At 34.9% G+C, this 15855-nt stretch overlaps 3 protein-coding genes across 3 annotated transcripts in view; 1 reads left to right on the forward strand and 2 right to left on the reverse strand.

The window, feature by feature from the left end:
* Positions 1-909: 909 nt before the first annotated feature.
* On the reverse strand, positions 910-2931 carry LOC139691062 (glucose-induced degradation protein 4 homolog). Its single transcript, XM_071588794.1, has 4 exons — positions 2731-2931; positions 2308-2475; positions 1995-2227; positions 910-1855 (listed from the first exon to the last, which is right to left on the reverse strand). Exons 1-4 carry the CDS (start codon positions 2875-2877, stop codon positions 1792-1794), a joined length of 612 nt encoding a protein of 203 aa, XP_071444895.1. The 5' UTR covers positions 2878-2931; the 3' UTR covers positions 910-1791.
* Positions 2932-3079: 148 nt separating this feature from the next.
* Positions 3080-9010, forward strand: inc (BTB/POZ domain-containing protein inc). The gene is made up of 5 exons (XM_071588793.1): positions 3080-3334; positions 3494-3602; positions 3693-3880; positions 5845-5979; positions 7254-9010. The coding sequence occupies exons 1-5, from the start codon at positions 3143-3145 to the stop codon at positions 7281-7283; spliced, it is 654 nt and encodes a 217-aa protein (XP_071444894.1). The 5' UTR covers positions 3080-3142; the 3' UTR covers positions 7284-9010.
* A 1297-nt stretch (positions 9011-10307) lies between these two features.
* Positions 10308-15855, reverse strand: part of lili (LMBR1-like protein) — a 34667-nt gene continuing 29119 nt past the window's right edge. Inside the window, exon 11 of the mRNA XM_071587431.1 lies at positions 10308-10874. Coding sequence (XP_071443532.1) covers positions 10778-10874 — 97 coding nt within the window. The 3' untranslated portion in view covers positions 10308-10777. The remainder of the gene's footprint in view (positions 10875-15855) is intronic.

The raw sequence follows: 15855 nt of genomic DNA on the forward strand, positions 1-15855 counted from the left end.
TTCCCAGCATTGTTCTCATATCTTAAGTAATTGGCTACAATTCTTCGGGGATATTATGCTCATGAAATTTGGTATAGTGAGGGGAGAAGCTGAGTACCAGATAAGAATTGTATTTCGCATGCCCAACTGGACCCCTCAAAATAATATCATAAAAATTTTGTTATTCTGCAAGAAAACACGCCAAGTGCAACCCTCAAGTTATACTTTGATAAGTAACCATTTGCGAACTTAAAACCAATTTTTCTCAATGCCAAGTGAAATCTAAATTGACCCCCAATTCTTTATATTCAAGTCAGAAAAAAGCAGAACTAAGTTTTTTCTAGGAAGCTTAATTCAAATACCTTCATTAAAATGAAACAGTTTTAATCAGTTGCAAGAAATTACTCACAACCTGATCAGTTAAAAATCAGTTACATAAATGAGCAGGAAAAGTTTAACAGCACCATGTTTTATAAGGGCAGCTTGTCCAAAATTTCTTGTGGCATGGGCATAATGCCAAAAATAATTACTTTGGAATGATTTGTCACAATAATCATATTTGGATGGTTACATTTCATTCAGAAGCAATAATGGGTACTGTCATGCCATAAACGACAATTTTACTCCAGGGTTAAGAGTATTGCAGTCATTTTCCAAAATAATTGTTCATCTGCCAAACCATTTGCCGAAGTCAAATTGCAAGAGTTTATATTAATTTGTAATGGATCTGGAAATGTAAACGATTATTGATAATGACATCAACTCAAAAATAATGGTTGTGCATTGCACAATGTATATTTTTGCACTTTCTGACATGTTATTCTTCTTGGCAATACCACTTGCCTATAACATGAACCATGGCACAAGAAAGACTATGACGACCACAAAGATATTTTATTAATTAGCACCTGGCTCAAAGAAAACTAATGGTTGCTAATGGTTATACGAGAATTTAATGACAATTAGTAAACTTAACAATCATAACCATCAATCAGCTTACAATATAGTAGTACACTCTTTACAAGCATGTTGCAATTATGGCAAACTTGTCAACAACATGAACTCAATTAGTTAGGTCACACATTGAATTTCACGGCAGCTCTGCTCCACATAGCTACAACACCTTAACATATGCTTATCCATTATCGCAATCATTTTCCGTTTGCCAATATGACAAAGATTTTCTTTCATTTGAATGCTTCGTAAGTCTTCAAATGACTTTAAATTATTCATAGTCTGAGTGATACACTGCAGCAAAAACCATGACGTTCACAACTCAATTCATTTTTAACGAGAAATAAAACTGTTAACATGAATTTTTGGTTAAAACTGAAAAATCCCAAATAGATCACAAGGCTAGTAAAACCAAGGAATCTATGTAATAAAAACAAAAAAGTTCCTTTGCCCACACAACTATACGCTTTATAATCTCACCAAAGACACACAACAAGTCCCTCAATCATTCACACTGACCAGATTAAAGTGCACTATGACAAATTTGTCACAAGTGAAGCCTCGTCACGTTCAACTTATAATCACATTTTTAAGCAAGGCCTTTGCAATTTACACAACGGTTTCGATACTCAGGACAATAAAAATGTGATCTATTTCTTTCATACAAATCAAGTAAGTAATCATCCTTACTCTCACGAGTCCTAGCAGCAGGGCCCAGTTAAGCAGAGAATTAGTCTGGGAGTCGGGACGTCGGAGCACAAATTAGCAGTCTACACACGCTGTTTGCTGCATCTTGTGCTCCAAACCACTTACTTCTATCGCCACAAACAGATGGTCAACCCGACCCCAACTTTAATTTCATCTAAATTCATAAATCTGGATACTATGCTCGGGAACATGTGTTAGAGTTAATGACTGGTACCTGAAATGCAGTTGAAAGGCGGAATTAAATGGCATATAATAAAATATAATTGGACAAGATTCATTTCTCAACAAATTCGGGATCATGTTTGTATCATGTTTGCGCTAAGGAAACAAGTTAGAATAATGTGGCCAGTTACCATTCAGAGCTCCGATGGTAATAATATCCTTCTACAGTAGCAGCAGATTTGTGGAAACAAATGTAATAGAATCCAGCAAATGATGCACCATTTATATCTTTAATAGTGTGATCTGGAACTAAGAAAAGTTCCTTCCATCTCATAAAAACATAATCTGTACTCTTCAAGTCGTCATAATCAAAGCTATCCGAATTAAAGGTCTTCGCATATTGATAAAATGACATAAATTTACTCTGTGGAAGAGAAACGAAAATGAGTAAACCGTTACAGAAGAATCGAGGTAAATGCATTGTTGATAAATATATATCAATACCCAGTGCTTTTTATCCACATCTTCATCTGCATCCCACTTTCTTGTAAGAAAAGGGTACTTCTTGCTTATAATTTCCCCGTCAAAGAAAGTTGTTAGCGTAGGAAACTCTTCTGTAAGTCCTTTGATTTTTAAGTAACCACAGAGGTATGATTTCTCCTCGTCGACATTCTATCAAAGAACGTAAACAATTATTAGAAGTGAAATCCATACATGTAAACCCTTACCTCGTTCAAGCAAAATTAAACTGCTAATTAGTCACATTTCTTGGGTTAATTTTAAACAAAAAATGATCATTTACCAAAAATACTACTCAATGAGATAAATCAAATAACTATCACAAAATAACTGTCATTAAGACCATCCGAGGCAATCGAAATCTGCTACGCAATTCCTTAAGCCCCGTCATGGTGCCTGTCTACTAACCTGAAGAACAACCTCCACATCGTAACTATTTCCTTTCGACTTCTGATGACCCTGAAACTTTGAACCATTATAAAGAAGAGAGCCAGCTACACCGAGCTGACGAGAATTCGCTGGTGGAGGAGGAAAAACGTCAATTCTCACCGGCATACTATCATGTAGCCTTAGACTTTAACACCACCAATAACTGCCTTGCGATAGGAAGTCGAATCGGCAGAAGATGGCGATATTGGCAAAAAATCTCAAACCCACTTAAATTTTTCTTGGCATTTTCAATCGTTCTCGTAAAAATAAATAATTTGTGTTGACATGGAATAAAATATTTTATAAACCTTGAAAAAAGGAAAAAGATTTTGAAATAATTTAATTTCTGCGTACTCAATTCTCTGTGCGACTTCGGGATCAACAAAAGAACATGGCTTCCGCAAGTGAAGCGAATTCTCATGAAGCTAAAGAAAACAATGGACCGAATAGAAGTAGTAATCTTTGGGTGAGGTTAAATGTCGGTGGTACATACTTTTTGACCACTAAAACTACATTATGCAGAGATCCAAATTCGTTTTTATTTCGACTTTGCCAAGAGGATTCGGATTTAATTTCCGACAGAGTAAGTATTACGAATTAGTTACTGCATTAAAGAACATGAAATCATAGTTCTATCATGTGTACAGTTTTTGCGAAGACGCTGTAATATTTATTTACGCCTATTGAGATGAACTAATCGTGTTAATGTTTGAACGGTCGTTTTATGGTTACTGATTTTCAGGACAACACAGGAGCTTATCTTATTGATAGAGATCCAACTTACTTCAGTCCGGTTCTTAATTACTTAAGACATGGCAAACTCGTCATCAATCGAGATCTTGCTGAAGAAGGTATGCTAGAATTAACATCTAAGTGAGAAGTAGGACAAGCTGTATAGAGAGAATTCCATTGTCTTTACTGCATTCTTTTCATTTCATCAGGTATCTTGGAGGAAGCTGAATTTTATAACATCACTGAATTAATAAGGCTTGTAAAAGATAGAATATGCCAGAGAGATTCTATACCTTCTAGAGAATCAAAGAAGCATGTATATAGAGTTATCCAGTGCCATGAAGATGAGTTAACTCAAATGGTTTCAACGATGTCTGATGGCTGGAAATTTGAACAGGCATGTTACTCTAATTTTCGTGAATAAGGGAATTAAAGATCGAGTACAAGACCCTGGAACTTGTTACACTTTATTTTACTGCGTATACAATGATACAAAGATGAATTCTTTGGCGGTAATGGTTTTCGAGAACATTTATATAATGAGCATTTTATATATATAGTCACGCCCAAGATGTGCACAAATCACTACATAATGGTAGCCCCAAGTAACCTGACTCAATATCCTTGAAACCACTTACTACAAATTACAATAACTCATTTTATAACTCTGTGTAATTTTTAATTCTATCCAAAATGCCTACTATTTTATCCCTACCGGAACAACCTGGTGAACCATAAACGTCGTAAGAAAAGGAAATGTTCCCCTTCCCTGGTGTGTGAGATTTAATGCATGCCCATATTAATTAGCTTAAATGGCCATCACATGTAGTGTAAATCACCTGGAGCTCATCGCATCAGTTCTATTCGCTAATGATTAAGCGTTAGTTATATGCAGCCATTGATGGACACATTAAAGAATCAGCATTATTGGTACGGGATGAGAATTATTCATTAAAAAAAAGATAATCTTATTATCAATGAACTTCATTAATATTAGCCGACCCCGCCATACCAACCTCAGACAATTATCTAAGATAATACCACTTTCCCAACATTCACCCTTCGATTACCCTCTTCGGTATTCTTTTGCCTCTCTTCATCCACTGTCATTCCTTTTTCGAATTTTCCCTACAGTCGTCTCTCTTCCACAACCACACCCAGAGTATCATAGTTTTCTCACCTTTACGTCCATTTCATTTTATTATTTTCTATTCTTATCCACCTCTCAAATGACTCAAATCTTCGCTGAATGTGTAAGTTAACGGGCGAAATAATTCAATGTTTGACGTTGTTAATTATGCTGTTTTTCAGTAGCCTCATTTTAAATATTTACTTGATGTTATTGGTCAACTGTCTCCTCTTTGTAAAGTTTCCTTGCCAAGTGCAATTATTCCTTTACTGTCCTTAATACTTAGCTAGACTTCTTTTAAAACGCATCCTAAATCGGTGCCTTGTATTATAAATTGTACTCACTGTTCTAGTTTATGCTCTCCGACTTTGATTATCTTAGTTGGCCAGTTTATCGAGGATAATATTATCTTTGTTATTTTATAAATAATTCTCATCCCATATCTATCGCATAGATTCTTTTGCGTGTTCAGCAAAATTGCAACCCTTCGGCTTACTGACTCCTGATATTTGGCGAATCGAACTGATTGATAGACCTCCCTACCTAATATACACTACATATTGTCTGTATTAAATGTAATTAATATTTATGCATTAAAATTAATGCCATAACCACAGTTATCAATCCAAAGGTTGGCTTTGATACGTGAGGGTAGACCTCACCAAGTTCTAAGCCCAATGGTGTACGAAAATCACATCAGGGTAGGGGGGCCAGTTCCTTATCCTATGTCACCTATGAGTCCCTAAGTTGATCTGGTACCCAAAAAATCACACAGCTTGGGTGGAGCTGCAGAGGGGGCCAGAGGCGTCACCCAGGCCCTCGGGTCATCAGCCCAGGGCTCTACTCACTGGCCTACCACATCCCCCTTATTACACGTTACATATTACTGAATCTCATTCTCTCCTACTATGTTCAGTATGGTATTGACACTGGACAGTCATTGAGAATATTTTCTTACTCTTGTCTCTTCCTTATCATTTCTTAATCAACCCACAAGGAATAGCTTTGCAGGCACTTGGTGTCAATATAAAATATTGTTTTGATGCATAACTTATCAATTTAAAAAGTATTACAGTGAAGCTATGGGATATGATTTTGTGGAATCAAAATTTTTTTGTAAGGGGGTGATTTTTTAACTTTTGTTCCTACTTCTAATCATTTCTTTTCCCTGTACTCCTATTATTTTGTGAATAAGATGTTTTATGCTAATAGAAATATCCTTTTTCCTTTAGTTAATAAACATTGGATCGCAGTATAATTACGGAAATGAAGACCATGCAGAGTTTCTGTGTGTTGTTTCCCGTGAATATGGAGCATCTCGAAATGCCAATAAGGAGCGGGAGGCAGAACCCACAGACAGGGCAAAGGTAAAGGTGCTCATATGTTACCCAAACAGCATTATTGTAATGATGGCTTTAACAAGACTATTATTGTAATATATACAAACATTAATTGATAGGTTTCATCTGTCATTGTGAAGAAATCTGAAAAAAATTGTTTATGGAACTATTTAAAATCTTATTTCTAAAGGTTTTATGACAATTGATATGTGCTGGCACTATTGTTTGCTATTCTTTTCTAATGGCTTTAAATCTTGGATGTAACACGCAGGATGCTTTGAGACTGGATAATACAGGGTTTTTTAATGGTTGAGCTAAAAAATCAATAAATTCTAATGAACAATATCCTTATCCATATTCTAAAATAAAGTTATTAAAATAGTTATCTTGGTCTGCCCTGCATCTCTCATAATGTCTTAATGTCCAATGGTGTATGGCGCTGATACTACCGCAATGAACATACATGCAAGAATGACAAATGAGTTTTGAATGCCTTCATTGATTGACATGATATAGGAATTAATTGACTATTAGCTGGTATCATATTTATTATCTTATTTGATGATTTTTTTGTTAAACTGTAGTTAAAAAATACAAGAGTTGTTCAAGTAGATCATCTGAATCAAGTATAGGATTCTTTTTGCTGTGTTACTAATTAGATTTCCTTTATATGTGTTTTGATAGTCAACCTTGCTCTTTCTTAACTTCTTCAGTGATAGATTATTCACCCATAGTTTAAATTGAACTGAAATAACTAAATGCATTAATTGCTTGATAATTGATTCTTGAAAAACAAAGCCTGTCCACATACTATTTCTGTATTACCATAAAATAGTGGAATAGGTTGGTTAAAGATCTGTTGTTACCAAAATTTAAAAGTGTTTTTGAAGTTAATTTCAATAATAACACTGTTTCAAATTACTGTCAAATGTAGGTTTTCCATGGACTCTAAAAATGGTTGACATTAATTTTTACTTGTGAGATATAAGTGAAAAAATGTGAGAAAATTTAGTGAAGTGAAAAGTTGCCAAAATAATACCAAAATCTTAATTTTTTTCTCTTGGAACAATAAACTAAGTGCTATTGGAATAAAAGCATACATGAAATAAAACTTATATTGTCATGTCACAGGAACAGCAGTCCAGTTTTTCAGAGTTTTTTACAGAAAATTGCCCTCTAGGAGTTTGACATGTAATACCCATGTAAAAGCCAAGCACTTACAGAATTTTGCAGTGCTTAACATGACGCCACTAACCTATATGTTCGTATTGAATTTTAGATATGCTTATGTACATTTTCAGGTTCTTCAACAAAAGGGATCGAGAATGTGAGAAAGATGCATTTTGGAGACACACGATGGAAGGCTAGGTGTCAGGCAGGTGGAATTGGCTAGCGTATCCCTTCTACAGCACAAAAAGTCCCCCAATGAATTGAGGTGTCCTTGGATGATTGAAGCCTAAGGCACTGCCATCTGTGTTAGTTGACGTAGATATCTGTTGCTGTTGTTTCTGGGCAGAGTGTAAGAGAGTGGTGATCGGGAGTAAGTGTGCTCAAGAACAGTTCTATATGTTTTCCTCGGCTGCGATCTTGCGGTACTTCTTGGTAGAAGAAGGAATGATGTTGGACATGTGAAGTTGGAGAGCTGCTGAATAAACCGTTGCAGTTGTATGAAATATGCTTTCATAACAAGAAACCTGTCATGAACACCAAGGGAATGCTGTGCTTACGAGGACACAAAAGGTAACATGCTCAGTGCATTTACAATGAGCAATGCATGCTGTGGCATGAGGCACCTAGCTGTGCACCTGCTAACAGCCCAGTTACAATGCAATGGGATCAAAATTATTGGTTTTATTGCTTCTGTCTATACATTTCCCGTAATTTTTGTTAACATGATGTAGGATATTAATATCCCAAAAATCCTCTTAAATGATTATTTTCATTGAAAAATTTTGTTGTATTGTAATTAGCCATTCAAATTTAAAATCATTAATTACTGTTCTAGCTGTTACAATTCAGCTATGATGTATTATTTTGTTTCATCTGTGATTTTTATCCACCAGTGACTTTGTACAGCATGACTTTATTACTGTTCAATATTTGAGTGTTGTGGATGACAATGTGGTGTTGTGTTGCTATAAATTAGGTAAATTGTGGAAACTAGGAATGAATCAAATAGCCTTTGAGTGCTTGTGTTATGATAAACTGACAATATTTGCAATTGTTTGTGGATGGCTACCCGTATTATATTTTACTCACAAACATTATTTTTACGACTATTACTCAAATTGTTTCAAGCTCTAGAAATGACTGAAGATAGGTGTGAATTCTTTTTTACAGTTTTGTTTGTAAAACTATTTTAGCATGAGTGCATGGTGAAGATATTTTGGTGATCTCTGGAATATTCAGGGACATGAGCCATATCACAAATTTCCATTTGCCATTCTCTGTATAGTTACCCCAAGTTCATCAATGATCAGCTGAATATATTTATACTCTGTTGGTTTATGACTTCAAATACCTTTGTTAAAACTTTTGTGTGTGTGTGTGGTGACAATTAAGTCTTTACCAAAAAGGTTTTGATTCTGTATGTTGTGTATTATCTCTAAAGGATATATCAATGAAAAGTTGTTTTAGCCCTAGGCTTTGAGTATTTGTATTTATCTGTCGGTGTATAATGATGGTAAATTTTGGATTATTTTTATTTGAAAACCCAAGTAGCAAGCTCTGTGGAGTAAGCAATAATTCTCAATATGTGGTAACTGAATTTAAATCTTTTCATTTGCGTATTTCTTGCATTTGAATTTTCTATACATTTTATTAAAATCTATATTTAAGATAATTTAGTTCCCATTAAATCCTTTGTGAACAAAGGTTTGACCAAGCATCTATTAAATCATTTTGTGTACTGTATGTGCCATATTGTTTTGTTATTCATAATTTTATCTGCAATCAGAGAGACTATTGATGGTTATCTAAAGGACTGATGCCTGGGAAATTACCCTGTTTTCCTTAACATGTAAATGATACTATTAAACAGAGGATAGAGCAACTGTAATGTGGCTTGCTTTTTTGAATGAATATCATATTTCCTTGATTTATGGTTATTAAGCTTTATTCTAAAATCTAAGTTGATCCATTGGAATTTTTTTCCAGGTGGTTATAAATAGTTTTTGTAAAATAAATTGTCTCCTATTTAAATACAGCACAGGCCCAACTAATCTCCATTCAGGTAATTTCTGTTTAAGTATTAATATGATTTTTAGTAGGCATAAAGTAGACTGCTTTCCCCTTCTTAAAAAAATTTACTATAATTAATTGGTAATAACCACATCACTTACACGCCCAGATATATTTTGTGGTGTGTATTTAAAAAATCCTAGAAGATAAATCATTTTGCTTTTCTCTTTGTTTCAAGTTATTAACATTGCCATTTTTTCATTGCAATTAGTTTGAACTGCATAGGTTCTTAATTAAATTCAACCATGCATTATCATAGCGTCTCTGGTTTCACTCTGTGGAACTTATTGGTCATTTCCAGGAAAAAAATCCTGTATTATATACATTCCACTAAAACCTTTTTAATTAACTGATCCAATCTCAATATCTGCGCTAACATCATTGATGATGAAAGTGTGTCATAACCTGGATTGGTTAATAAAACCTTTTGCGTAACTATGAACGTTTTATTTTTTTTAAGTCAGCTATGAATCTTCAGTAACCATGAACAAATACTGGAAATAAATATTTGAGAAGTTGTTCCATAAATGAGTACAACTCAGTTGCATGTAACAACTATTTACAGAAAACGTACGTTTTCCACGGTAACAAATATAAGGTACTCTCAAGAAAAGTATGTAGTTCAATGTCACCTGTTTTAACAAATTTTAAATGAAGTTTACCATATTTTATTCAGATTTCAACGTTCTGAGTACATAATCTTTTTTTTCAATGCAATACAATTTAGTACACTATTGACTGAGCATGAAGTTCTGTCATTTCCATTGTTTCATAGTTTCTAGTCACATTCAGTACACATACTTGGCATATGAAGAAGAGCAAAGGAACTATGAATTCCTAGTATATTGTCATCCTTATTATTTTCTAAAATATAACTGTTTCAAAGCTTATTTGTGACATGACTGTCATCACTAGCATGGTGGCACTGAAATATTACGCAAGTTCAAGTTCGAATGAATTTGGAGATAAATGTTTTTTCCTAAACTAGTTTTGAAAATATTTTACATGCCCCTGGAATCAATCAGATTTATCCATGCCAATACAAACTTCTATCAATACATTCGAAAAGGTTGATTACAGTAGGCTAGGTATTCTATTTACAAAAAATCACCTCATGGTCATCCAAATAAGGTTTTATTACAAATTCTTGACAAATATCAAATTCATATCACACTGTTAAGGGGTAATCTCACAGAATTCAATGATATTTGAACACATTTTATCATTAGCCATTAGTTACCATATGATTTGGCTAAGGGAAAGGTGCACTTGATTCCTGAGAATTATAGGTAGTCTAAGAGTGCAGCAGTGATGGGACTGGAAATCCACCTTCAAATATCACAGCCCCCAGTTGCCAACCCAATTCAAATTATCAAGTTACAACTTCTGGGGAGATGAGTCTGAAAATAAATCTGAAAAAATGCACACTGCCACACACACATAAATACAAGTTATCTTGGATGTAACCTACGATATGAGCAATAATAAATAATGGTGATCACAAGTATGAAAGGGCCTTTAGGGGAATAAGGAAAGCTCTAAACACACCACAGGAGGCCCTCTCGGGTTAAGTCTTAATATTCATTCAGTCTTCTTTAGCAGCTGGTGAAATGCCACTGCTTAGGGATGTTGACAATCTTGCAGTTTCTTTACTCAGCAGGGTCATGAGGAATAGCTTCAACCTAAAATGCATACAAGAACATTATATGGTAGTCATACACGACTTTGCTTTAATTTAATCCTTAAACAGTTTCCATGTATATTAATCCAGATTGCATTCATACCTATCGTGTGACAAGATTTCAAATCAATTACATTAATTTAAAAAAGAACACAAGTCATCAACCAGAAAAGTGGTTTCGTTGGAGAAGGTAGATCTCACCTATTATCAAGCCCTATACGTTATGTGAAACTTACACATCAGCTCTTAACCCTGCACAGCTTGTGGTTCCCCAGAAAAATCCAGTACCTGGAAAATCACAGCGCTTAGATGAATATGAGTGTGCCCATTGGTGTTGTCTGGAATTAAACTTGGGTCTTCTGGTGAGTAGCCCAATGATCTACCCACTGGACTGTCAACCTCACCTTTTCCGTTTAAATGTAAGATAAACCTAATTGGGAAAATTATTATCCTTCAAGTATCTAAAAAACTTCTATTGTTTAAGCTTTTATAATTGATCTCAAGCAGACTAATTTCAAAATCAGTTTCAATTTACAATTAATCAATTAATTTTTTTAAGATTAACAATATTATTTTTTTAACTGACAATTATACAAAATTCAAACAAATTATTAATGAAATTATTTACTCCCATCATCCACATCATCTGGAGTTTCTATACTGCCAACACGCTTTGCCTTGCCGTTAAAAATAGCCACCAGTTTCTATTTTGGCAATTATTTGGTCCAGAGATATAGTAATGCGCAAAGTTCTAAAGAATATTCTTTGAACTATTTCCTGATATGAGGTTGGAGTGATATCTAGAGTTTGGGAGATCACAGTAGAGTGCAAATTGTCCCTGATCCCTTGAAATAAAGGAGGTACTTCTCTATGTTCCTCCTAAAGATCTCACAATTCTGATGTCCCAAGTTTCAAGTTCTTTGTCACCATTTAATGCAATATTCCATTCACTTGTAACAGAGGAAAGGCAAAATTTATCTGTTTGCCATATATTGAGCCTTGTTCCCTTCTCATTAAAGCAGAGAAATTGCATTATTTCCTTATAATTGTCCTTCCCTACAGAATTAGCAAAATAAGGTGGGTCCAATGTTTTATCCCCAAATGAGTTCAGACAAATAGTTCTTGCTTGCATATCTCTTCAACAAATGATTATGGCATCTCTTCAAAGAAACAATGCCAATTATTGAAACCAAGGTGGCAGTATTAGATAAGCTGTAATAAGATTTTACCAAGTTTCATTCTTTGAAATAATATGTTCCACTTAAAACAATGATGCATGGTATATTTTAAATGTGATCGGAACAATAAGATAACAAATTGGCAGACAAGAAGTATTAGCTTTTATATGCAATTAAATAAAAGCCAAAAAATTTCATGATCATTACTCAAAAAGCCTTATTGGCATCAAATGACTGGCCTCCTTATCTGGTGTTAAGGTACTATATCACATGGCACCAAATTTTATTTCATGTCAGAGTTGGATTACTCCTAAACATACTGAAATTGACGAAAAGGTAAAATTTTCACAGCCTCTTTAAAAAATATCACCAATGAAAGTTTGAAATTTCTAGGAATTTTACTTAGGTGAATCAAAGTGAGCTAAAAATATTGACTGAAGGTGTTTTGTCATTTATTTTATTTAAGAAACTAGCATATAGAAGCATAAATTAACTATTGATGAAAAATCAACACTATGAAGTGGCTACACAAGTAAGTCATTGAGATGTCACATGGATGTATCCCAAAGATGCAGGTATGCTTTAAAAAATAATCCAAAAAAGGAGAGCACTTTTACAAATGCTGGAAGGAATATTTCCGTGGGCTCAATGCAGGATTGGGCATTTCTAATGAAAACAAATTACCATTAAGGTATTACCTGAATTATTATGAGTTGAATTGCTTTATTTTCAAAGCAAAGCTCCTAACTTTGTGTTCTCATGTCAAAAATCCCATTATTTACATTGTTAGTAAAAAAAATGGTTTCCAAGATACTGTGAATTTTTTCTGCTCAGGTGGTTAAAATTCAGACAGAGACTTAACTGATGAATTTCTTTGCTCTCGTCAGATAAAATTAAAACTATGATAGTTCATAGCATGTAAAATTATAATAGTTACTGGCAGGTACTGATGAAATGTTTTAATGCACTCTAGTAATCCTTCCCCAAAACGTTTTTGGGAATGGTCCAAATGCATGAAAGGTGTTACTTCATAACTAAATAAGAGACATTGCTCATGCAGTTCAGTCAAGGAATTAACTATTTGCAAGGTTTACAGACAGAATTAATCAATAGGTTCATTAAACTACTCTAATATACAATGATAACTTGCGAGCATGAAGTAGCTATATTTAATTAATAAATGTATAACAATAAAAGATCGAAGGAAGGAAATTTAATAATGAATGTTTTGCTATGATGATAATTGAAAATGATTATATGATATAGGGACTCTTCCGTCGAGAGGGTAGCGGGTTTATCAATGATATAATGCTTCGTTTAATACTAAAAATAGGAGTTGCTAGACTTCCTGACATTCATTAATTTACAAGTAGTGAAAACTGTATCTTTTAATTGAAGATCTTGATCTTCTCACTGGTTATCAGTGTGATAACTTATATGATTAATACGTATGTAATTTCAATTAAAGAGAAAATTTGAAGCTGGTCATCTGAAATGCAAAACAATACTGGAAAAGGATATTGTAAAAATTATGTTATAGGCAGTTGATTATGGTGGCTTTAGGGAGAGGTAATTAACTACAACGTATGTATAAGTAATAGGATTCTTCGCAGGTGATAACTTGTGCTATTAATGCAAAGATACACCTACATCAAGAAATAACATGTACACAGCAAGTAGGGCAAATGTGATCCCAGGTGTAGTATTTTCAATTCCATTAAACAGGAGTATTTTTCAGGTTATTCACAGTCATATAATTGATCAGCGAGAGCAGTGCAAATAATTACTTAAGAGAGGATCACTATGGGTTCAGGAAGGGGAGAGGCACATTGCAGTAATGAAATCACTAATAGAGAGTAATATAGAATTTAATCAGGATGCATTTTCCTTTTCCTTGATTTCAAAAAGGTGTTTGATAGAAATAATTGGGAAAATTAATGACCATAATATAATTAATGACCAGAAAATAGGCATAGATTGGAGGGATAGGAGACTAACCGTCAACTTGTACATGTCTCAGACTGCTGAAGTGCAAGTGGGGGATGAAGAATCTGGATGGCAGTGTTAGAAAGAGGAGTAGGCAGGGCTGTCTATTATCAACTATGCTGTTCAACGTTTATGTGGAGGAAATTATTAAAGAGACATGGGAAGAACTGGAGATAGGAATTAAAGTAAAATTAATCAAGTTGCAGACCATTTATACTACCTTGATCAAAAATTTCCCGGAATTTATTCAGAAAATTAAAAATACAAGTTTATTCATCTAAATCTATATTGTCCCCTTCAAAGTAATCCCCATCGACTGCAACACACTTATGCCAGCGCTTGATCCAATCCTCGAAACATTTTTTATATTCGGTTTTCGGTATGTCCATCAGTGCTTCCTGGGATTTTTCCATTACTTCCTCTCGGCTGCTAAAACGCGTTCCCCGTAATGGTTTTTTAACTCGATTGAACAGAAAGAAGTCACAGGGAGCCAAATCAGGTGAATTCGGTGGCTGTTGGATGGTATTTGTTGCATTTTTCGTCAAAAAATTACGAATAATGATAGCACTGTGCGACGGTGCGTTATCATGGTGCAAAATCCACGAGTTTTCTGCCCACATTTCTGGTCTCTTTCGGCGAATTGCTTCACGCAAACGTCTCATAACGCCCAAATAATACTCTTTGTTTACTGTCTGGCCTTCTGGCAAAAATTCATGATGCACTACACCGTTGTAATCCATGAAAACCGTCAGCATTGCCTTCTTTTTTGACTGAAAACGACGTGGTTTTTTTGGTCTCGGCTCATTTGGTGAACGCCATTCACTTGCCTGATGTCTGGATTGCGTGTCGTACTCATAAACCCACGTCTCGTCTCCAGTAATGATCCTTTTGATGAATGTGGGATCGGATTCAGCCTCGCAAATCATGTCTTTTGCGACGTCAACACGGTCTCTTTTTTGCATGAAATTGAGGTACTTTGCTGCTACACGACGGAAACCCAAATCATTAACCACAATGTCTTGGGCGGATCCATAGGCAATGTTCAAGTCCTCCGCTATTTCTCTGATGGTTAATTTGCGGTTATTGACCAACATTTCTTTTACTTTATCAATTTTTTCACCGACTTTCGATGTCGATGGTCTGCCACTGCGTTCATCATCTTCGATTGACTCACGACCACTTCTGAACCGCTCGTGCCACTGGTAAACGACCGTTTTTTTTAGAGAATCGTTGCCGAAACACTTTTCCAACATTTCCAACGTCCGTGCGCCACTAAATCCGTTTTTTACGCAAAATTTAATACAAGTTCGTTGTTGCAAATTTAAATCCATTTCTGAAATTGTAAAAAATCGCCAACACACACAGAGATAGATGTACTCTTGGCTACGTAACTTTTGCAAATGTCAAGTTATGACACTAAGATTTAAAGGGAATATCAACAACAGATGTACCAATTTAACAAAAAAAACAGAACTCAAATCGGAACGATGGGAGCGCCACACGGTGGTTATTCCGGGAACTTTTTGATCAAGATAGTATACCATTCATGTGGGGAGAGTGGGGTGGCTGAGAGAGGGGGGGAAGGAAAGGAATAGGTGGGATTGTGATCGGCGTAGATGGGAAGGGGGAGAGGGGTGTTAAGCATCAGGAAAGGTGATTGGTGGGTTCACAATGGGGAGGGGGGGTTGTTGGGTCTTTCCCTCAAGGAAAGGGATGCCTCTAGGATTGGGGAAAGGTGTTCAAACAATAAATCGTCAATCAAATGACCCATTTTTAAATTCTCTCTGATTTCTAGCTCTTCCCACTTGTCCATCCTCC

This window comes from Hetaerina americana, unplaced genomic scaffold, assembly GCF_022747635.1.
Source record: "Hetaerina americana unplaced genomic scaffold, ioHetAmer1.1.p SCAF_3, whole genome shotgun sequence".
NCBI classification, from domain to species: domain Eukaryota; kingdom Metazoa; phylum Arthropoda; class Insecta; order Odonata; family Calopterygidae; genus Hetaerina; species Hetaerina americana.